This window comes from Nothobranchius furzeri, chromosome 6 (assembly GCF_043380555.1).
Source record: "Nothobranchius furzeri strain GRZ-AD chromosome 6, NfurGRZ-RIMD1, whole genome shotgun sequence".
Taxonomy (NCBI): Eukaryota; Metazoa; Chordata; class Actinopteri; order Cyprinodontiformes; family Nothobranchiidae; genus Nothobranchius; species Nothobranchius furzeri.
In genome coordinates, this window is record NC_091746.1 from 65,106,782 (window position 1) to 65,130,821 (window position 24,040).

The following is a 24,040-nucleotide window of genomic DNA, read 5'->3' on the forward strand; positions in this document are numbered from 1 at the left end:
TATGAAATGGACAATTATGTAACTCATCAATTAATTATTTGAAAGGATAATTTGTCAATTAAATACTGAAAAAAATAAACAATTCATTAATGAGGCAAGAACTTTTCTCTCTCTCTCTCTCTCTCTCTGGAAGCCCCACTCTAAGGGAGTTTGCAGTGTATTAGTGAGTCATATATTGTACAATCACAGTCATTAAGTTTTCAATCAGTAGTTTTATTTCAGTATGTATTTTTCCAGTATCACAAAAAATGTAATTTTATATGGTTAAAACCATCTAGCTTATGTGCACTTTTTAAAACACTGCCCAGCAAACATTCGGACGTTTAATGACAGTTGAACGGTCACAACTGTAAAATACCTGAAATTAAGAAAAATTAACATGATGTCTACTACATTCTCCTTGCCCGGACTCGAACCTGGATCCTCTGGGGCAAGAGTCACCCGCTCTCCCAGCTGAGCTATGCCAGCAACTACTGAACATCAGACTTTTTTATATAGATAGAGGGTAAAGTGCGGGGTGAACTAACCAATCAGAGGACAGACAAGATCTGCCACAGGCCACGCCTCCAGAGTGCCAAAAGCCCTTACAGCCGAGCGAGCAGGAGTCAGAAACCAAGCGCGCAGAGAGGCTGCCGAGCGCGCACAGAGGCTGCCGCGCGCGCACGTTTTCCTCTGCCGTGTGCTCGTTGACAACGCGCGCACGCAGGTTTGTCACTTGTGCACATCCTTGTGCGCTCACAGACACAGTTTGCTCCCTCTCTGTGCACAAATGACCTCTCGCCATGTATATTTTCGCTCGCGAGTCCCGTTCACACGCGCGCGAGTCCCGTTCACACGCGCGCGAGTCCCGTTCACACGCGCGCTGTGGACCCAATGCGCGTGCACGGGTTGTGACACGGGTATGACGCGATATTGGCGGTGGGAAAAATTATACAAACCGCCGAAACCTACCGTGGCTAATCATCACCACAGTTTTTTGCTATACTGACAGAAGCAAGAGTGAACTTTTGTACGTGTTGCCTCAAACCTCAACACAATAAACCAGATTGGGATTAATTAATTAATTTGATATAATTCATTTTATTTCAATGGCGTAAAATAACGACAAGGGTCATCTCAAGGCACTTGACAGAAGATGTCCGACTCACATATTGTGATCTAATAACTTAGGGGACCTCAGCTGCTCTTCATGTTAAATAACCAACACGGACAAAGTGGACAGACGTTTATCATGAACTAAATGTTCTGGTTGTGTGTTTGATAGAATTTATTTTCCTCGTGGATTAGTCTTTCCTGTGTGAAGAAAGGCAGTGTCACATCTCTTCTCCCGGGGCATCCTTATCTCATGAGCTCTGACCTTCCTGTGAGGGTTGTCAGATTAATCTTTGTCTAAGACGATTGGTCAAGGATCACAATGAAGCAAATCTTACAATTCAGGCAAAGTCAATGATGTTGTTGAGGATTCTCTCAGGTTGTCAAGCTGTAAAATTGAATCAACGCTTGAGCTGGAAGACAATTATATTACAAGGAATGATGTAATCATTCACGCAGGACGCTACAATGAGATTCATCTGTGTGTGAAAACACACACAGACTCACTCAACTGCTTCTGTTCCAAAACAGTGAAAACGCGCCAGCGCCCCCAAGTGTCTGGGTTCGGACCTGACTTACTTGATTTTCTCTTAGGCAAAACAGTTACACAACCAAAAAAGGAAACCTTTGCAGTTAAAATGGATTCAGTGCTACAATAATTCACAATCCACTTCACAACAGCATCTTCCACATATTTGTTTAAAGTTGAAATGATGTCATAAACCAGCTCAACTATTCCAGTTCAGGACACACACACACACACACACACACACACACACACACTTTATTAAATTAACCTTTTGTCTAAGCGATACAGAGCACGCACATGGGACAACTCAGCTTCACATCATTAGATTAGCCCCCAGCTTTTGATTACAACTCACTCCTCAGACATAACAGTGTACCGTCTACCAGGGAGATATTAGAAAACACATGCACACGCACGCACACGCACGCGCGCACACACACAGGTCATTTGTCTTCCCCTTTCCAGGAAAAATCACTCGGACATCGTTACCTTTAAGTGTTATATTTGCGTAGGGAATCCTAACAGTAATAAAATAGTTCATCTGGAAGCAGTAAGTTACCCTTGACAAACGGCAGCCATGTTCCATGAAAACGGGCATTTATGAAGCACATTTTTACAACTGAGAGCTTTTATCAGCATGCAGCGGTGACGGATGAGAGCCATTAACAAAACTTACCAGTGATTCATCAAGTGACAAGTCAGTGGCAATGCACTAAACTGAAGTGTGGCAAAACAGATTGTAATGCTTCTAGGTTCACGGTTTCTGGTGACAGACTTTACCGAGTCAGCAACTGTATGAAATTATCGGAACATCATCACTGCGTCTGTAGAAGCAGCTGAGTTTGATCAGAACAAAGGGATGGCGCTGGTGTGAAGAATAAATGTAATCTGCTGCTTTTCTTATAAAAACTTTTTTATCATGTATCCTTTAACTGAACTGAATTGGTCGTATTTGAATGTGGTGCCCGAGATGATGTTTGTTTTCAGGAACACATCAAACGCATTTCACTTTGTACTCGTGGAAAACTTATTTCAAGCTCATACGCTCACATTTAATGTAAAATATATCCTTAAAAGTTCTCATCTTGTTTCCATGTAAAAAAGAAAATGAAAATCTATGAATGCAGATTCATTCATCTTGATTATGTTATTATTATCGTTCTTATAAATAAATGATTTGTGGTGAAATGGCTGAAAGTATGATGCTTTTTAAAGACCTATGAGGACACCTCAATAAACGAAGGGGATTAGAGGGTTAAGGGAAAACTTCATTTTTTTTGTTTGTTTTAATTTTTCTTTAATATATTAATCAACAATATTTTAGGTCTGAGTGTGTTAGCTCAAAAAGTTAGTGGTTCAAAATAAAACACATTACATGAATTATTCTATTACTTCTGGAGCAAAGTTGAATGTTTTAACCAACTGCCTGAGAACAGAGCACAGAAGGTCACAGACGGCTCAGGCAGAAGAAATCACTTACGGCGCTGGAGGCGAGCGAGGGGTCCGACTTTCCCAGGTTCAGAGCTCGCATCCGAACCAGGTTGGAGGTTTCGGAGGATGGTTGATGCACGCTCTGTGTCTGCTGGAGGATCAGGGGCAGAGCCAGGTATTTACCTGCAAAACAGCAGGATGAGTGCTTTCCTTTAAATACATTAACCTACCATTATTTTATGGAAAAACCAAATTCCAGGAGCAGAAAGTGGATTTTTCTCATGTCTTGTGTTAATATTTCACTCGACAAACTCACAAAATCCACCTACAACGACCTCTGCATATATTAGACTATTATCAACAGAAACAAGATGAAACTGCATCAACGTGAACCTTCATGCATGGAAAAACCCTGAACCCACTGCATTTGTCAACAACCTTTGCCCTATGGCAATAAATCCTAACGAAACACACTCTGATACACCCCACCCCCCACCCCCCACCCACACACACACACACACACACACACACACACCAAGTTCACGGAATAAGGTGGAGGTCAAAGGGCGCTCAGCTAACACGAGAAAATCCCAGCTGTCCACTCTTGTTAGGCGTGTTAAGCTGACGCTTCCTGATGTCAAAGAGTTAAATTAGGCCACGGGGTTGAAAGCTCATTAAAGGATAACTGAAAACTTTAATATTGCATAACCACAGTGTGAACACTCAGGTGAAGCTAGGCACATGCATGCACTTACACGCTTCAGTCACAGCAGTTTTATGCAAGAATGTTGTTTCCACTTTTGCTTCTCACAGCTAGATGTCACCAACAGTTTCCATCAGTTCCTCTGATGAGAAATGCCTCAGAACACAGAGATATTTAAAAAGTACAACATTACTTCATCAAACTAACTAATAGTTTTTAAGGTTGAACTTGTTCCTCAAATTTTAATGATTTATTTTGCTCTGTTTGTTCTGAAGGTTAAAATGAAACGATTCCGGGTGTTGCTTTAGTAACAACACAGGGGTAGGAGGAGGACGTCTTCTGAACGTCTCCAGTTCATTTGGCCTGAAGCAACTTTTGTCTTTTGGAGATGTCACGACAAGCCTCAGAAGCCTGCTGGCAGCCATTAAGAAGCAAAGCATTAATGTTTTCTCCACTTGAAATGAAACAAGTCCTAAATGTAGGTTTACACTGGCAGGATGAGAAAAACCAAGCAACCCTGAAACGGTGATTTTCCATCAATGAAACAGATTTACTTTAAATACCCTTTACTCCTCTAAAGTCACAACAACATGCAGCATCTTTCTGAAAAGCGTTTGGTTCACTTCGTTTCCCTTAGCTTAGTCAGAAAACATTTCTGCCTGCTGTGTTGGATTACCCCGATTTTCACAGGGACCTGCTGGAGGGTTAAAGGAAGACCCAACAGGATGAGAAGGGAAAAGTGAGGAGTTTCCTTCCTTACCAGCTAATGTCTTTCCTCACCAGAGTTCATCACAAATGGGCAGAAAGGAAGCAGCTACAGACAGGTCAACATGTTTAGAAAGGTGTGTGTCGGGACTCGGGAGGAGAGGTTTATTTAGCAGATGCTTGTGAGGTCAGTTTGTAACGTCAGCTAAATGCACTGGCACTGAAGTAAACATGTGAAACATGAAACCTAGAATCAGTTTATTATCCTTTCCAGTCAGGCGCACATCCATGTCAAACCAGACCATATAAGTTTCTTTTTTTGTCCAGAGATAAAGAAAAATAAATGGTGTTGTCACGGTTACTTCGTTTAAAAATAAAACATGGAACACTCGTTCCTCCAGGCACTAAAGGCACAAAAGCGTCTATATAAATGTTGTGAAAGTTAACGGTTTGTTTTTACTAAATAAAGACTCGACTGTCCTAGTCTTTATTTCTTGAGGCATAGACACAAAGAAACCGCTTTTCATGCTTTGCTCGTGGGCACTATGGTGCTCCCAGGACAGGACTTTTCTCCAAATGGCACAATAAATTATATGTGGTTATATTAATCACAAATGCATTTATATAGATTAAAAAACTCCACTTTTCTTTAAAAACATAATGTTTATTATACACAATTTAACTCTGATCTTTTCTAGTTCAATGGTCAATATTATATCAACCTAGTAACCCTTCGTACGGCTCACTATCCATGAAGTAGCTCTCAGCTTCACAAAAGGTGCATGACCCTGAACTTAGAGACATAAAAAGTTTTCAAAAGTGGGCTAACGCTAGCCTGGCAAGCCAATCTGAAATATGTGAATATATTTAGGATATATTCTGGCCACATTCCATAGAAGATCTCTGTTATGGGGCAGAATCAAGGACTATCCTTCAAATTGATGTGCTATTGGACACCAAACAACATGACCGCTACGGGTGTCAGTCATCAGGGCAGTCCACCATACCGTAGTATAGTATAAAGTAAAGCACCTAGTCTAAGTAGTCCAAAGTTGATGTTTCAAACAAGCCACCACCATTATAGTTTCGTCTTCGCCAAGTTCGTTCTGTGTCTTCCATCAAAATTCTTTATTCTTCAAGAGAAGCATGTTTTTACCTTAGCTGACATGTTCTGGTGTCATTTTAGTTATTTCGCTCTGCCGCATCATCCCACCCACCAAATCAATAAAGCGGTGTGATTAGCATAACACTAAACTGACCGGACCAATGGTAGACCTGCTGAGGCTACAATGGAGTGTGGCTAGACCGACCTGCAGAGCAAAACCTTTTTGCTTCAGCTACTCTTTGTGTAGACTTCTAGGTTAGGCTAATGCAGCACCATCTCAACAGATAAGCTCTAAAGCCAGTCTCTCACCAGGCTGGTGGTGACAAACTGGGAACAGTACTCAAGAAGGAGTTCCCAAAATGTCTCAAAACATTATCAAGGGTGCTCAGTTTCCTTGTGTCCATCACAGGGTTTTACCCGTGGCTCAGCACTGGTTTGTATATATGGAAATTGCCTATATGCAGCAATCGGCAGCAAGGATCAACAATGCATTTCAAATACCACAGACTTTTGGATGGACTTGACCTTAAGATACTACTTTTGGATTAACAATACAACAGGCTGAAGGGTGAAAACTGGAGAAGGGGTGAGAAGGGTAGGCTTTGGGGCTAAATGTTATGTTATCAATGGGAAGGTTGTTGAAGTATGAAGTGAATGTGAAGTATGTTATGTTAAGTACTACATGTCCCCAAAAAAGCAAAGACAACGTGAGCATCAAGAAACTGATGAGTTATTAGTTCCTTGCATGTTTCTCATGTTAGCCAACAGCAGCAGCTCCGTGAGAAACTGGCTTAAGGGTTCATTCAGCCTCCATTCACCAAAATATTACAGTTCAATTGTTGGGTTGGGCATCGTTTGACTTTGAACGATTCCGATTACTCGTTTCGATTCCGGTTCCCATCGATTCCCGATTGATTCTTTCAAGACACGACATGTTTCACATGAGCTAGCTAACCACAGGTCCTACTTGATGAAATAATCTTAATTTTAGAATGGAAGTTTAATTCTATGAACAATAACATCACCTTCATTTAGACAACAACGTGTTTTAGAGAAAAAAAGAAAAAGACTTGCAGCACAACCAGTGTGTTTGTTTCTGACCACAACCAAAGTATAGAAGCAGCCTCTGGGATGAGAGGCTAAATGTCTCCAACAAATCCAGAAACGTCCAGCTGTTTTCAGCTAAGATTCCTCTTCTGGTCGGCATGCTAGGAATCGAAATAAAAATCTTTGAAGGATTTCGGGAAAAACTAACAGTTGGTCCCGGTTCCAATCGATGCTCGATGCCCAACCCTAACCAGATTCAAATATTGCGTTTTTCTTTCACTACCTAGCAAAGACAAATAAAAAAAACCTGAAGCGTTCTTGAATGCCGAAAATGTGTTTTAGACTATGAAAAAGATAAAATCTTAAATGATCCACTGATGTTGCACAAAAAGTCTTTAAATGGCAGCCTGCAGCCTTTTCTCTGCCTCAGTAAGTCCTTTTGTGCATTTATGTAACATTTATACAAAAATCTTTATTTATAGATATGTTTATTGAAAAGAAGCACCAAATGGTCATGACTGGTAGCATTATTTCATTTAGAAGAATCCAACATAAACATAGTTGTATAATGCAATATATATACACACACACACACACACACACACACTTTTATATCAGCATGTTTTTTGAATGTGAATTTGATAAATAAATGTTGCAAACCTTTTCAGGAAACTAGCCTGGCCTGCCAGACTCGTCCTCGGTTTAATTGTACACAGAGAACTAGTCCGGTTACTCACAGGCAGAGAGGCACGTGAGGGGCGGGACTAGATAGCTCAAAAATAACCAGTCAGAAAAAAGGCAGAAATGCCGACTGTGCCGTGTGACGCTGTAGTTTTGTAGCTGTAGTCAAAAATGGCATCCGGCGACGGCGCAAACATCTTTCTTTAAAAGAAGGCTTTTAGCGCTTCTACTTGTTGGGGTTTTAAAGACATTCAAGTCATTTAGAACAGAGGAAAGAGGCACAGCGAACATGGCTTCGGACTTCGTTGTTAATGAGAACTGAGCGTTGCTGTGTGTGACGTATGCTGCTCAGCGCTATTGACTCGGTTTGAATTCTCAGCGGTGGGGTTATTTAAAGTTAAAGTCCCATTAGTTGTCACACACACAGGTATATGTGCGAAATTTATTCTCCGCGTTTGACCCATCCCCCGGGGGAGCGGTGAGCTGCAGACAAGCCGCGCTCGGGAACTATTTAGTGGTTTAACCCCCCAATCCAACCCCTTAATGCTGAGTGTCAAGCAGGGAGGCATTGGGTCCCATTTTTTCAGTCTTTGGTATGACCCGACCAGGAATCGAACCCCTGATCTCCCAGTCTCAGGGCGGACACTCTACCACTAGGCCAATGAGAAAGGAGTTGCCAGATCCAGTGCTTCCCATAAGGAAGCATGGGGCTGGCTGGTCAGGCTATCAGCACACTAGCAGACACTAAAGCCTGGTTTATGCTTCTCCGTCAGCTCCGCAAGGGACAGACACGCACGGATTGACGGAAGCATTTTGCTCTTTTACTTCTCCGTCTCCTGGAGAGTGTTGCAAAGCAATTGCTCGGCAGGACAACAGAGGGCGTAGCGCTGTGCTGTGGTATCCTATCATGTATCGGTCCAAGATCGTGTGTTTATATTGTGTTTTTGTGTATATAAGAGACTTTTAACACGGACATATTAGTCTCTCATTCTCCTCCATCTATTCATGCGCTCCCCACCTCTAAACCTACGTTTCCTATCATTTCCGTCCACAAATAAAACTCTTGCTGTGCATCTTTTCACTCCTCCAGTCACGGGAGGATGAAACGTTCATAGTTTTAGAGTTTTTTCGCGAGGCATTCTTGAAGCTTCTCCGTGTCTGCCGCTAGTTAAACTCGGCTCTTTGCAATGGCGGCGCTGTAAACAACAGCGGCGTCCTGACCAATCACAAGCTAGCGTAATCAGTCTCGTTCGACGGATGTTTAAAAAAGTGGGCTCGACTCCGTACGTACTTGCGTGCCTGCCGGAGCCCTACGCAAGGACGCTGCGTGTCTCCGCACTGACGCAGACGGAGAAGCATAAATCAGGCTTAAGAAGGAAGTTGCTTCATTACACATCAACTCTAAACTGTAGTTTAACATTTAACTAGTTCTCAAAGGAAACTCACCTGTGAGGCCACCACCAAGGCTCCTTCGACGAAGATGTTTTACGTCTTCGCTGAGATGCAGTTTTAATTTGAGAGCAGGACTTAATCCATGCGTGAGCTCTGGGTTGCTCAACTTCCTGAGGTATACAGACGGTGGGTAGAGGATGTTTTCCAACTGCAGAAAAAGAAAATAAAAAGGTAAAACTCTGTTACCATTGGTGTTGAAGTTCATAACTACACAAAAAAGATTTATTAGAAATTCTGTTGAAAGTTTAGGTTTGTTAGACAGCAGGACAAATCACAAGACTTCTGGAAGGATGTCTGGTACCAGAAGTTATGTTTTAACACAGTGCATCACTTTATTTCTGAGTGGGGAGAACAATAAAGAGCTTTTTAGCACAATGACCTTAAAGAGAAAAGCACGGAGGTGGAGGGCTGATGACATGGGCCTCGTGATGAAGTCAACAATGAACTCTGAATACCTAGCAGGGGTCACCAACTCCAGTCGTCAAGGACCAACATCCTGCACACGTTTGCCATTACTTTGCTCCTATTAGGGCTGGGCGATATGGCCTAAAATCAATATCACGATATACTGAGGATTTCACCTCGATAACGATAAATGGACGATAACTACAGGTATGCGCAGAAACAAAAGTTGTCCTCTAGATTGAGTTGTCACGTATTACGTTAAGTCACATGGTACAGCCTCTTAAAGTGGCATGAACGTTGCCAACCTACACACATCTTTTCATTTTTTTATTATAAAATTTATTGACATAAGGATCAGAAATTTTGATGACAATGCATTTTCGATTTATTGCCCAGCCCTAGCTCCTACACATCTGATTAAAATGAATAATTACCAGGCCTGTGCAAAGTTATACGTGGTAAGGAGAGGATTAAATTACTCCGTTCAGGTGTGGTGGAGCAGGAAACACAGAAAACTAGCAGGATGGTAGCCCTCGAGGACTGGCGTTTGTGACACCTGACCTAGAGTCTAATGTTGGGGCATTCAATGATTATTATGAATATTACAGAAAATGTAAAAAGGGTGTCTTTATTTTCACCATCGCTATGTAGCAGGTTGGATTCTACAAGAATTATTTTATGCATATGCAAAGACACAGTACCTTTCTATGCTTATTGTAAATAACTCCCATAGGCCTCAGGTCTTATCTGGTGTATTGAATAGTCTCATCTCTCCTGGTGTCTCTTCTTGCCTAAAGTTTTCTGATCTGTTCTGTGAAAAGTTGAAGAATGTCTTCACAGATAAGATCACCTCTCTAAGATTATCTTCCCCTTCCTCTCTGGTGGACACGGCCTCTTCACAACCTTGCTCAACTGCTTTTTACCAGTTTGAGCTGTTGTCTCTTTCTGACCTCTGAAAGGTGGTTCACCAGTCAAGACCTTCCAGCAGCCCACTGGATAGTATCCACCCATCACTTTTAAAAAATGTTTTTTCCACAATTGAGCCCATTATATTACTTATAAATACTTGCTTATCTGCTGGTCATGTCCCTGCCGACTTTAAACGTGCCGTTATTCAGCCGCTCTTAAATAAACCTAATCTCGATTCCATGGTGCTCTCCAACTACAGGCCTATCTCCAAGCTCCTTTTCCTTTCCTTTGGAGAAAATTGTCTACAGGCTGCTGCAGGACTATCTCAACCATTATGGTATTTTAGAGAAGTTTCAATCAGGTTTTAAACAATACCACAGTACGGAGACTGCTCTTTTATGAATATTTAACGATATATTTTTAACCATCGATTCCGGTCAATCAGCTGTATTGATCCTTTTAGACCTAATGGCGGCCTTTGATACGGTGGATCATCAGATCCTTTTATCCCGCCTAGAGCATGATGTTGGCATCCGGGGCATCCATGCGGCAGCGAGCTTGCTGACAGGTAGGAGGCGCAGGGATCACATAACACCAGTCTTACAAGCTCTTCACTGGCTCCCAATCACTTATAGGATTCAATTTAAAATGCTACTGATCTGTTTTAAGGCACAACACAATTTAGCCCCTCCTTAGCTGTCGGAACTCATAAACACTCACGTCCCCAAACGAAACCTCAGATCATCCCCTCTACATCTTTTATCTGTTCCCAAGTCTAGGCTGAAGTCCAGAGGCGACCGCCTTTTCTGTGGCTGCTCCCAAGCTCTGGAACAGCCTTCCCCTACAGATTAGGTCTGCTAACAGCCTTTCTGCTTTTAAGTCTCTTAAAAACCCACCTTTTTACCCTTGCGTTTAACTGATTTTATCGTTAATTTTAGGGTCTACTGGAAGGCTCTCAGTGTTTTATCATTTTATTTTTACTGCTTGTCTGTGTACAGCACTTTGTGCAGTCTCTGATTGTTGGAAATGTGCTTTATAAATAAAGTTGACATTGACATACAAGAATGAGGAATAAAAGCACTAAAGTCTATAGTAACAAACCAGAGAACTTTGAACAGTTTCTTTTTAATCGTTACTTACAAAACTTTAAAGTTGGCACCACATTGCATTTTTCAGCCCTCCTAGTTAAATGTTGTGAACAGAGTCGTGACAAAAAACTGAACATGAGGGTGATCTGCAGGTCTGTGGCCATCCACTGTGACCAGCCCTGTGACACTCTCACAACCAAATTCAGTCCCCAACAGTCTTCACACTGTGTCAAAAAACCTTCGACTCCAGTTTGCAATAGACCAACGCAAACACGCCATAGGAGTGATGCACAAAACTAATGAAGACATTACAATGCCAGAGTAGCATTAGCAACAATGGAGTTTACACCCAAGAACAGGTGGAACATCCGCTTGAGTTCGATTCAAAGTCTAATAAAAGAAGTGGTGCTAGTTTATCTTCATTGTTGTTTTTGAGTATGTACCTGGCTTTTAGTGACATATGCATTTCAGTGAGTATGTTCGTGAAGTAAGCCCGTCCTGCTAGAGTAAGACTATGGGTGTTTCTCAATGTCAAGGTGCCTGGCCTCACAAGGTGGTGTCTTGTAATGCCAGGCGCCTTGCTTACGAGGACACTGTCCTTCCTACAAAAGAAAGCGGTTAAATGGAACAGACTTGCGGCGGTCACTTAACGTCACATGACAGAGGAGATAATGTTATATTTTATACGTATATGTTTCTATATAAATATATAACGAGACTCACTTTTTTTATTGTGTGTATATTTGTTAAATTAAATATGTAAGCGAGTTACTACCTGCTAGCCACCAAAGCTGCAACTGGATTTAAAAATAAAAAACACACACATTTCAGATATCAACCCAATAGCTACAATTAGCTGACTTAAATTTTAACATGAAATTTGCCCCCGAAGTAGCTGCCGGCTTCTGATCCGCCATCTTTTTGAAAATACCGCGGTGTATTCTGGGAAATTTTTGACCACGGCCAGGCTACAAGACACCTCCTATGTGTCCTTGCTCAGCTAGCTAAACGGCTAACAAACGGAGAACAGATGCCTCGGTAGAACAAGAAAAATTGGAACATGCCTTGGCGATTCAGAAAACCAGAGTACCTGCAGAAAACCCAGGTATGCATGAGGAGAACATGTCAACACCACACAGAAATACTACAGCTAAGTTTTCAACCTGCAACCTTCTTGCTGTGAGGCAACAGTGCTAGCAATGGCTCCATCGTGCAGCCCTAAATACATGGATAGGAATCTCCTCTCAGTCCAAGAAACATGAAGTGTGTTGGTTATGCAACGGCCTCAGAGGCTGTACTACCGCAGAATCAAAACATTAAAGACTCATTGTGATAGAGAAGTAACAAACAATATCAACAGGAATATGACAGTTTACACATCGGCCACTGTCTATTATCAGCCCATTGTACTCCTAGAGGACACCTTGAAGCTCAGACAACATAACAAAGGCCAGTGCTGAGGAAGAGGCCCTCCCTGGGAATACAATGATACACACAGCAAAGAGGAGTGTGTGGAAGGAAATGCCCTCTGACTTCCCTTGGGATGATTCATGATCCAAGAACTGCTAACAAATGCAGCCAAACCTCTGTAGCAACTGCAGCGGAAATACTAACTCAGAACTAACACAGAGAGGACAACAAAGGCTTTCTCAAATGTTTGCGTTGAAACCAATATCATTTTCTACTCAGATTTATTGGCATCTGTAGGAACAGATTTCATTTGTACACATTCTTGCCTTACACACCTTTACTTCCAAGTTCTGCACATCTTTAATGGCCTTGTTCACTGAGAAACAGTAACACCTGATCACTGAGTTGCATCTGCATGTTGATGATGAAAAATAGCCGTCAAACCTCATGGACTGCATTCGGAATAGATGGAAAAAACAGGTCTGAAAAAGCCAATGTCTTGTTTGTCACGGAGAAAATTTTTATTCATGAATAACATTTGCAGTAGGGTTGTCACGGTAACCGGTATAGCGGTAAACCCCGGTAAAAAAGTTGACAATAAAAATAACCGTCCAGTTTTTAATAAACTAAATTATCTCGGTGGGTTTACCGTGGCCGCGGTTTAGGCGTGGTGACCCTTACCAGCCACCGTCGCTTCTGCTGAAGTTCCCGCGCACACGCACTTTTTAGTTTGCAACCAAAACTTTGAAGCTGAAATAATGGCCGAAGGAGGAGACGGCAGCGCCCAGGACATCCATCAGCCCTAAAAGAAGACTAAATCGGAAGTATGGGCATATTTTGGATTTCTGAAAAATACTGAGGGACAGTTAATAGAAGACGGCTATCCCGTTTGCAGAACGTGCAGGAAACAAGTGTCTGCAAAAGGCAGCAACGCTTCGAATCTAATGGCACATCTGCGTGACGATCACCCACGTCTCTACAGCCAGTGCAAGGTAAGTTAACATTAGCATTTTAGCTTAAATGCATGACGTGAGGACTTTTGGTTGAGGGAGAATGCAACGAGTCACTATATACTGCAGCCGCAGCGTCCTCTGCCAGCATTTAAACCGTGTCACGGACACCCTGTTGCTGGATGAAGCATCTTATTTGTTGATGATGAAGAGAAATATACAATTAGTTCCTTGTCATTGATTTGTTTACTTATTCAATGCCATTTATACTTGAACATTTGGATTTGATTACATAGTGTAGTAGTTATTTTAGTAATTTGTTTAAAGTGGCTATTTATTTTAAATACATATTTTTTAAGGTTGACTTGTACAGTGCTCAAGTCATGTGTGGACTGGAGTTTTAGATTTTCATTTTGATATTGAAGAAAACAAGTATATGAGAAAACAAGTGGTGTTTCTTTGATTTGTTTACATATTGTTTATGTTTTGAATGTTTGGATTTGTATAATTTAAACCTGCACTGACTACTGTAACATGTTCCAGAAAAAGAAGCTATTTGTTCCTTTACTTGTGAAAAGTTGCACTTTTGCTAAGGCTTTGTGTTATTTTAGGTTGAATAAACACTGTTAAACCTTTTCAAAACTATTTCAGTTTGTATAGAGCAGGACTATCAATGCTTTCTGAACATATGCAACACCGTTTAAAAAATACCACGATAATACCACAAAAACCGTGATAATTTTGGTTACAATAACCGTGAGGTTAAATTTTCATACCGTGACAACCCTAATTTGCAGCATGTCCTAAAGTTATGCAGAAGTCTTTAAATCACCCACTGATTAGTGTGAAGTGTGTTGGAGCAGAGAAATATGCAGAAAAGTGGCCCTCAAGGACTCTGGGTAGGATACCACTGCTCTAAGAGGTAAAGCTGTGGTTATATCACAGGTCTTTGTCTTTTCCACATGCAAAGACCAGTCTTCTCATTGAAATACCAAGGTGAAATTGGTCTTAGTGTCGTGTTAGCAGTGATTAAGTTGTGGTGTCAAAAACATAAGAAGTTCCCTAAAAGGAACTGAGACTTAGACTGAAAAGAAATGACAAAAACGTTTTAGCCGTTTAAAAAAATCTTGAACTTTGTTCCGACTTTCAGTTAAGAGAAAAACAGAAGTACAGAGAAGCACTCCGACTTGTTTATTAAACCACGATTGGCTTAGCCAATAGAACTACAAAGACCGCCTGATATTTTGGAAATAAACACTGCAGAGATAGAGATGAAGAGTCAGGATAACAGTTTTGCTTAAATCAACTGCACAAGACAGAAAACTAAAGCGTGTGGTCTGACTCCGTTTTCTGCTTTATTTATAAATAGTCATTGTGCTTTCCAGGTGAACCAAAAACTGGGACAACATAAAGTTGTCCATTTTAAGCTCAATGTTAGAATACACAAATAAAATCAGATTTAAAAATAAGAACAAAGGTCCACGCCTGAGCAGTTACAGTAGAGAAGCGGTCAGTAAAAGGCAGAACATGAAAGTTTTCAGTGTTGATTAAAAAAGTGGTTTGGGCACAATTGAGGTCATCGGGCTGATTCCATCTGTGCTTAACGAGTTCAGAATTCACCCAAAAGCCTTTACTGTCCACAGTCTGTAGTGTTTGCATTTTACAAATCAGACAAAACGTTTCTCTGAAGTGCCTAAAAATTTTTACTCGACAATGGAGGGTATCTGAGCTGCTATAGGAGGCCATCTGCTTTTCAAACTCTGCTGCTGTCGATTCAAGAGCAGTGGAAACAGGAAGCGTGTGTGGTATGAAGCAATGTGCTTTCATCTTTCAGAAAACATTTAGGGGACCGTGTGATTTCAAAAATGAAATGTCAAAGCTCTGACTGTTTAGATCCAGCTGCATAAATCAACTATATTTTAATGTATTCTCAACAGTCACAGCAAATTCAAAAGTGCTAATTTTCTGGTGTTGGTCCAATTTAACACCAAGAATAGTTCATTTAACACTAAAACGAGTTATATAGTTGATATGTAACACTGACATGAGAGTTAAAAACGAGTGTTAGAAAAAAAGAATTTCCTAATCAACTCTGTAGGTGTCATTTTGGGCAAAAAGCTGCTAAAAATCTATGAACTCCCACAGCAGCTGTAACACCTGCAGAGTTCATTTGTAGACTCCACCCTTTTATTCTAAAAGTTGGACTGGTGGCGACCAATTGGCTGCAGAGAGTTGCAGGAGCTGCAGTGGGCGAGGTGCATTGTGGGTAGTCATGTTTTTAATTAGTTTGTTATATTTTGGGGTGTTTCTGCATGTTTATTTTGGGGAGTTGTGTTGTTCTTAGTACTTTGTTCACTGTTGCAAATGTGGTTTTGCTTGTTATGTCATGTTTGTACCGTAAGTGAGGAGGCGGGTCAAAAGAATGGGACCGCTGTGTGTTCCACTATCACATCAAACTACATCAATTCATTAAATCATGGTGTTGATTAATAACTTGAATATAAAATTAACTCTTAATATTAACACTGGATGTAGTGTACATATTATTGAAATGAACTATTTAGAGAGTTAGGCCAACACTGTCTTGGTGTCAAAATTTAACTCAAGTGCTTACATGTAAAGTTTTAACACCAATTTGGTGTATTTTGTAAACTCTGCTGGTGTTAAAATTTTAAGCCAGCAGAGTTCAGTATTAACACTAAAATGGTGTTAAAATGTTAACTCTTATAAAGTGTTGATTTAACACTGAAGCAGTGGTTCCAGTAGAAAGTCTGATGTTTATGTTTATGTTATGTTTATGTATTTAGCTTTTGTCCAAAGCGACTTACAAGTGATAATCGGCATTTTGCCCTTGAGGCTAACAACAACAATAACAACAACAACATTGACATCAGTCATGGAGAGGAGGGAACAAGGAGTGGGCAGTAGAGAGGGGGGATGGGTGCAGGCAAGGTGCTAGTTTAGAAGATGCTCTCTGAAGAGCAGGGTCTTCAGGAGTTTCTTGAAAATTGAAAAGGAAGCCACAGTTCTGGTAGTGCTTGGAAGGTCATTCCACATTTGTGGAACGATGCATGAGAAGAGTCTGGATTGTCCTGAGCGTGGTGTAGGCACTGCTAGCCGACGATCCTGTGATAACCGGAGCGGCCGGGCCGAGACGTAAGCCTTTGCAAGAGGATTCAGGTAGATGGGAGCCGTACCATCTCGGACTTTGTATGCTAGTGTTAGCAATTTGAATTTGATGCATGCTGCTAGCGGTAGCCAGTGGAGCTCAATGAACAGAGGGGTGACGTGTGCTCTTTTAGGCTGCTTGAAGACCAGAAGTGTTCATTTTAACGCTGAGAGGGTTAATTCAGAACATTCAAATTTGCTGTCTATGGAGGTTACAGTTGTAACCTTTCAGCAAATGCAGCAGATGATGTCATCATGATGGTTGACTGCCCACTTAAACTGAATCTAAGGTGACGATAAAGCCAACAACAACAAGCATGTGAACAGCTGGTGGAAAACTATCCAGGTGTTTTCAGGACAGAAACCCTGCTGGAGTAAGAATGGGGCAGGTCATTATGTAACCTGCAGGCAAACCAGCAAAAACAAACACCTAAGCAGCTTATGATGGGAGACCACCAGAAGCTGCAACTTAAACGGTTTAGATCCAGAAGAATTTAAAATATTTTCTCGAGATGCTTCCTAACAGAACTGACCGTGAAGAAATGCAGGACCTAACAACCGTGCCGTGGTTGTTTGTAAATCAAAGAGGAAGTCAGATTTATTACATAAAAGCTTCATTTCTCGTCCTCTCTCCTCTGGGATTGTTTCCACCAAATGATCAGGTCAGTGAAAATGACATGAAAGTGAAAGAGGACAGGCTTATCAGTTGATTTGGTTGCGTTGAACAGCACAACTTTCTGCTCATAAAAGAATAAAATGAACGCATCTAACCTGCACAGGGTGAAAGTCTGAAGTTTCCAGTCACAGACTTCACATTTGAATCTTTTATCAACCACCTCTGTTAAAGCAAAAGGCGAGAGGTAATATTTCTTGAGCCTGACAGCATCGGTTAGTTGTCTTCTTGTCCCAACTTTACAGACGCAGCTCTACAGGTGAGCCTTATGCCAGCAGTCATGGAAACGCAGATACTCAAAAGAAATCAAACCATTCAGATTGGGAGCAAAAAACTGATCGCACCATCCTTAAGTTCTAATGTTGGTTTTGAGTTGGTGCTGAAAACTATTGGACACCAGCATGTTTCAGCAACCAAACCTGAACCGGCTGCATTAAACCGGATTGAACGTTCAGGAAGCTAACAGCTAGCAGACGAGCTAACTATTCAGTGCTGGAGGATTTAACTTCAAGTTAATGCCCGGTCATGGTCCTTTAATGGCAGCATGAGTGAAGATGCGAATGATTTGATCACTTCTACTTATTTTTGCTAAAATCTTTAAAGCCCCAGTGTGTAAAAAAAAATTGACTCTTTAGCACCAGGCAGTTCAGAGTAGGAATTGCTGCTACAGTAGCCCACACAGATCAAAAAGACGATGTGAAAACACCACACACCAGCTTTCAACCGTCTGCAAGTTTTATTTACCGTTTCTGCTGCGTCTCTCTCAGAGACTAGAGAGGCTTCTGTCCGTGTCCTGTTAATATATGTAGAACGAGTTTGATCAGTCATTAGCAGCAGCTGTCTTCTCTTCCCACATCTGCTGCACCTGCCGGGTCGCCCGTCTCCCACGGCCGTGTGCGCATTGCCACAGTTTTAAATGACTTCCGGCTTTCAATCCAGCAATCACATGGGGTTACAACACGGTGAGCAACACAAGGGGAAGGAGCAGAATTTCCTCAAACCAGCAAGGCTGCCAGGGAGAGGACTGGTGGCACCCTCGCACGATGTTAGAGGGAGAATGTACATGAAAAAGCACAAACACCAAACACGGAGAATTATATGTCCCTAAACAGCAAAGATATTTCAAGATGGTGCATGAGTTTATGTGCGTAAAAGTAAAAAAATTCAAGCCAATATGAATATTTAGAGTAGACTTTGGTGAGAAATAAATGAAAACGGACAAACTTTTAAACTGTCTGCTACACAGAATTTGATTGTAAGGAACTAAAGATATTACTCTGCCCTTAAGGCATTATTTTAGTGGGAAAAACTTTCAAGTGGACTGATCGAGTCAAACAGTGTTATTTAGGTTATGAGAGACATGCAGGCTGACCAACCGATGGAGGCCCAGGAGTGGAACTAAATCAGATTTTTTTAATTAAATCTTCATAAATGGAAAATTTTAATGAGCCAGTCAAATCAATTTCTCACCCAGTCATAGATATTAGTCTCTTTACATCTGCAACAAGAGTGGGTGTTAGCCTTTTACATATTTGGTTACGCTGAAAGCCCTGAAGTCAGCCGGTCACAGTTCACTTTCTGTGTTCACAGCAAATAGCCCACACATTTGAGTTTGGCAGCAGCCAGTGGCCTTTCACCCACCATTCCTCTCTATTTCCAGCAGGGTTCCTGGGAGCAGCATCAAACCTGACCTGCCCTTCTTTCCTCCCTCCCTTCCTTCCTCCATCATCTCTTCGCCCCTCGGCCTCAGTCACCGTGTACGGTAGCAATAAGGGTTTGTTGCCAAAACAGGCAGCAAACAGCTGAATGTGAGGTAGGTCGCAAAGAAGGAAACGCCAACATGTTGTTAAGTATGTGCTGTTACATTACCTCATCTTTAAATAGAGGATGCAGAAAAAGGAAAACAACCTGTGGATTTACTCATCAGTGCTCACCTTCATGAAGCAGGATCAACAGCTCATGGAGGAGCTTTCAGGATCAGCTTCATAAATTAAAGCCTCAAAAACCCTCCACTCCAAACTTTAACACCCTGAAACAGGAGCGCAAGAGCATTTTTTCCATTTGATTCTGATTTCCAGACCACTATTCTTCATAAATAAAACACTGGAAAGCTAATAAAGCATACATTAGAGTAGCTTATTTCAGCAACAAGCACCTTAATGTGAAAACGCTGCCTGGGTCTGGCCCGCTGCCTGCTCCGATGTAATTCATTATCTGCTCAATGTTCCAGAGACTTCTGAGGGAGCTGAAAACAAGCCAGAGCGACCGTACGGGACCAACTTTAAGTAATGCACCTCCCGCCTCAATGTTATTACTGCTTCATTAATGATGGAATATGTTTTAGCAAACTGTGACAAAGCCTGGCAGAACACAAAGCAGTGCAGAGCTCACCTTCAGACTTCTCTAGCAGATAAAACAAAGCCTAAACATCTCAAAGGGTTGGAAAAACACGTGAGCAGCACTCCTGCGTAGTAGTAAACAGCTGCTGCAGCAACAAAGTCACAAACACCACAACAAAGAAAAGTTACATTTTACTCCTCGTGCAAAGCTGCACGCACAACAATCCTCAAGGCTGGGTAATAAATACTTTAAAACCACAAAACCTGTCCAAGAACACCAGCTCCGGTGCAACACCCGATACTTTCCCAACACATTTCGGTGTCTTACTGGCATAATTCCCAGCCAGGACTTCTTCAGAATAAATATCCAAAGCACTGCTAAGGTATCAGTCATGATCCTACACCAGGATATCAGTTCCCTTTGGAGGCTTTGTGATGAACTGATGTTTATCATTTCACCAGGATGGATGAAAGGAACCTTTTAAAACAATCTGCTCCAACTATGAGGAGTTCGTCACTGGTTGCCAAGACACAAATTGAACAAGTTTCTAGTGAAACAGGAAGAGAGACCTCGTACATCAAGACAAGCCAACCCTCCTTCCAGTCAGAGCGGCCTTTTGTTTTGCGCTCCCTGCCATTGTTTCGCCATCACTTCCTTCTGAGAACTGAAACAAGAAGAGAGTCACTTCTACTGGAAAACGGATCCCAAAAGGAATTGTTCTGATGGTAAATCCTTGATTCTCTGTGACAGACACCTCCAAACGCAGACGGGATGAAAACGTAACTCAAATGACAGAACACTACATTCATCATATTGGGAGTAAATTTATTGGTTGATGTTTTAAAACATTCGATACGGAGGACGCTGCAGATGAGAGGGGCTCCTGCTCTAATTACCGAGACCAGGCACAGCTGTTTCAGACGGACCGACCGAAATGAATTCATTACCTGTGTGACAGAAATTTATCCAAATTCATTTTGAGTCAAATTCCACAGCTTCTGCTCCACCACCGATTTTCATTTGTTGTAACTGAAGCAGATGGGATGACTGAATAAATAAGGGGGTGAGTGTACTGAAAGCGGCAAATACTTGAAATGCAAAACACTAATTAAACAAGACTTAAGCCCGAGTCATGCTTCTCAGTCTGCGTCAGTGCGGAGACACGCAACGCCATTATCCGTCCTTGCATTGGGCCCCGGCAGGCACGCAAGTACGTACGGAGTCGAGCCCACTTTTTAAAACATCCGAACGAGATGGACAACGCAAGCTTGTGATTGGTCGGGGCAACGCCGTCGTTTACACCGCCGCCATTGCGCCCTCAAAAAACATAAAGAGAGCCGAGGATAACTAGCGGCAGATGCGGAGAAGCTTGAAGAATACCTCGCGAAAAAACTCTAAAAATATGAGCGTTTAATTCCCCTGTGACTGGAGGAGTGAAAAGATACGCAGCAAGTGTTTTATTTGTGGACGGAAATGACAGGAAACGTGGGTTTAGAGGTGGCGAGCGCATGAAGAGGTGGAGGAGGATGAGAGACAAATTTGTCTGTGTTAAAAAGTCTCTTATATACAAAACAACAAAATAAAAGCACACCATCTTGGTCCGAATACATGACAGGATACCACAGAACAGCGCTACGCCCTCTGTTGCCCTGCCGGGGAACTGCTTTGCAACACTCTCCAGGAGACGGAGAAGTATGAGGGCAAAACATCTCCGTCAATCCGTGCGTGTCTGTCCCTTGCGGAGCTGACGGAGAAGCGTGAATCAGGCTTAAGGCAACTAAACAACAACAACAAAAATGCAATCGTGTGTTTTTTATAGCTTACAACCAACTGAAAGACTTCTTCAGGTTGTTCAAAATTTTTATAAGGGTTCTAGATGATGCATTTTTAAAAAGGTAGTAGGTATAATTCATGGAGAACATTCTGGGAAAGAACAACCAGCGTGCACAGCTGCAGGAGTGGAACGCAGCCCTTGGCAAAACACCGGTTTACTTACATGTGATGAACAACAGAGACCTTCTGAATGATCTCCTAAAATCTGCCCAGAAAAGCATTTCTTCATGCAAATAACGGACCAGATTTACATAGAAAAACAGCGGGTGAAGGATGTTGCTTTGTTATTTCCCCAATTAAGACTAATTGGGTTGACTTTTTCTAATTTGATGGAGCAAAATAAAAAACACCTATGTTGCATTTTTTCTCTAACTGGGCTGCAGATGTTAGTGACATGTTGGTCATGAGTGACAATTAGCCTGCCTCGCCTTCATGTTGCTGTAATTTTGAACAGGTAAAAAATAGATTAATGTAATAGATTTACTTTCTAAATAATCCAGTTTCTTCCAGAGGGTGGCCAGGCTCGGCCATAGTTAGGGTGAGGAGCTTGGGACATTCAGGAAGGACTCGGGAGTAGAGCTGCTGCTCCTCTGCATCGAGAGGAGCCAGCTGTGGTGGTTTGGGTATTGAGCCAGGACGCCGCCTGGACATTATTCCTGGAGTGATGTTTCGAGCATGCCCTGCTACCAGGAGGCCCCCGGGTCGACCCAGGACATGTCGGAGAATGTACATCTCCAATCTGGTCCGGAAACGCCTTGGGGTCCTGCCAGAGGAGGTGGAGGTGGCCGGGGAGAGGGCTGTTTGGGATGGCCTACTTGAGAAGCTAACCCCACGACCCGGACAGGTGGAAGAAAACAAACGAACCTACACGCTTTTGGTCACAAATTATGAGCAGGTGTATTGACTCTTTTATAGTAGTAATGAGGAATTGTGTTTGTGATCAAACAGTTTTTCTCTTTTCATTTTTTTTTCCTCTAATTGTGCCCTGTGCAATGTTATGACCGAATAAATAAATAAAATTAATTAACAAATTAATTAACTAATTAATTAATTAAAGACCACCTTAAATAATCGAGATCTCAATTTCAGTCGAAATAATAGTGATTATCATTTTTGCCATAATCGAGCAGCCCTAGCGGCTAGCTTCTACCAACAGACATGGTCTGCTCACAAAGTAAACACAGCCTTCTGCAGTCAAAAGCCAGGGTGGGTGGGGCCATGAATGCAAATCTTCACTGTGACAGAAGAGGCTGGCTTTTTCTGACCTGACTGTTTTCCAGTGATGAGGATAAAACATTTTCTAATTTTCTCAACCCAGAGAGAAAACCAATCACATTTTAAAGTGATCCAATATTACACAGCATCTACCAACAATACTTATCAGACGGAAGTTCAGGAAATGTTTCCATGTTTGTGAAGGACATCCATGAACTCCACCAAGTTCATCTCCTTTTTTCTCAGGGTTGACTGTCCGGGACGACCTGGTCACCCAGCATCTGCCGTTTTCAGCTCTCAGTCCCTCAGGCCCCTGTTCTCAGCTCATGGATCTGGGTGTTAGCACAAGAATAAACACCTCACAGCTGCAAACACTACGCATCCGAGGTTTACCACATCCAGTGAAGCTTCTTTAACAACAATATCACTTCATATGATAAAAAAAATATTTAAAACAACTAAAAGGGTTGTGTTCTGAGTGTGTGAATGTGGTATGCTCTCACTAGAGTCGCTTCCTGTGTTGAAAATCCCGAAAGTAAACAGAAGCTTCTCCAATTTCATACAGCTATCCATGTTTAGATTTATTTTCTTCAGCATTAGAACAAAGTCATGCATGCATCCTTCTTCCCACCAAGGAAGTTCCTTTTTCCTGCTGAAGTCCTCAGAGACTTTCCGTGTGTATCCCATTAAATCAGCTACACTCGTTCTCAGGCCAGAGAGCAACTCAGTTCAGCTTTATCCTAATGCACATTTGGGATTTATGCTATACTAAACAAACACCAGATGACATCTGCATGACCATGAAGTTTGATTTTTTTGAAAGAAAATTCATTATTTGCTGTTAAAATACCAACCAAGAGACATTCTGTTCAGAGACCAATAAACCTAAGCTCCAACGTCCCTCTGAACACCCAGTTGTGTTGATTCAGTTACGCCCACAAAGGGGAGAAGAGTCAAACATCAACAAGGGTTCGTGAACAGACGGGCCACCGTAGGAGTTAAGTGTCTTAACCAGATTGTGTTAATCTTCTTAGTCTCAACGTGAACACCGAGACGAGATGTTCCTCTGATCATCCCGCCCGCTTAAACAGACGGCTGCTTATTTAACAGTTTGAGCCATGGCACACCGAGTTAAATATTATCAAACAGAATCAAATGTTGATACACAAGCAAGGGCCGATGTAACGGCTGACCTTCCACATTCAGGGAGCAGGTGTTCACAGAATAAACTAGTCTGGCAAATAAGGACCCTTGTTTGTCAGGTTGAGAAGGAATGTTAAAAAAATAAAAATAAAAAAAGTGTA

General features: G+C 41.9%; 2 protein-coding genes across 7 annotated transcripts in view; one reads left to right on the forward strand and one right to left on the reverse strand.

Annotated features, from left to right (window-relative positions):
* The window catches only part of LOC139070353 (uncharacterized), a 275,750-nt gene that overhangs the window by 248,036 nt on the left and 3,674 nt on the right, over positions 1-24,040 (forward strand). The window lies entirely within an intron of this gene.
* The window catches only part of mast4 (microtubule associated serine/threonine kinase family member 4), a 143,746-nt gene that overhangs the window by 105,135 nt on the left and 14,571 nt on the right, over positions 1-24,040 (reverse strand). For all 6 annotated transcript variants that reach the window (XM_070552446.1, XM_070552445.1, XM_070552444.1 and 3 more), the window contains exons 2-3: positions 8,740-8,893; positions 3,102-3,235 (exon numbers count right to left, since the gene is read on the reverse strand). In XM_070552446.1, coding sequence (XP_070408547.1) covers positions 3,102-3,235; positions 8,740-8,893 — 288 coding nt within the window. The remainder of the gene's footprint in view (positions 1-3,101; positions 3,236-8,739; positions 8,894-24,040) is intronic.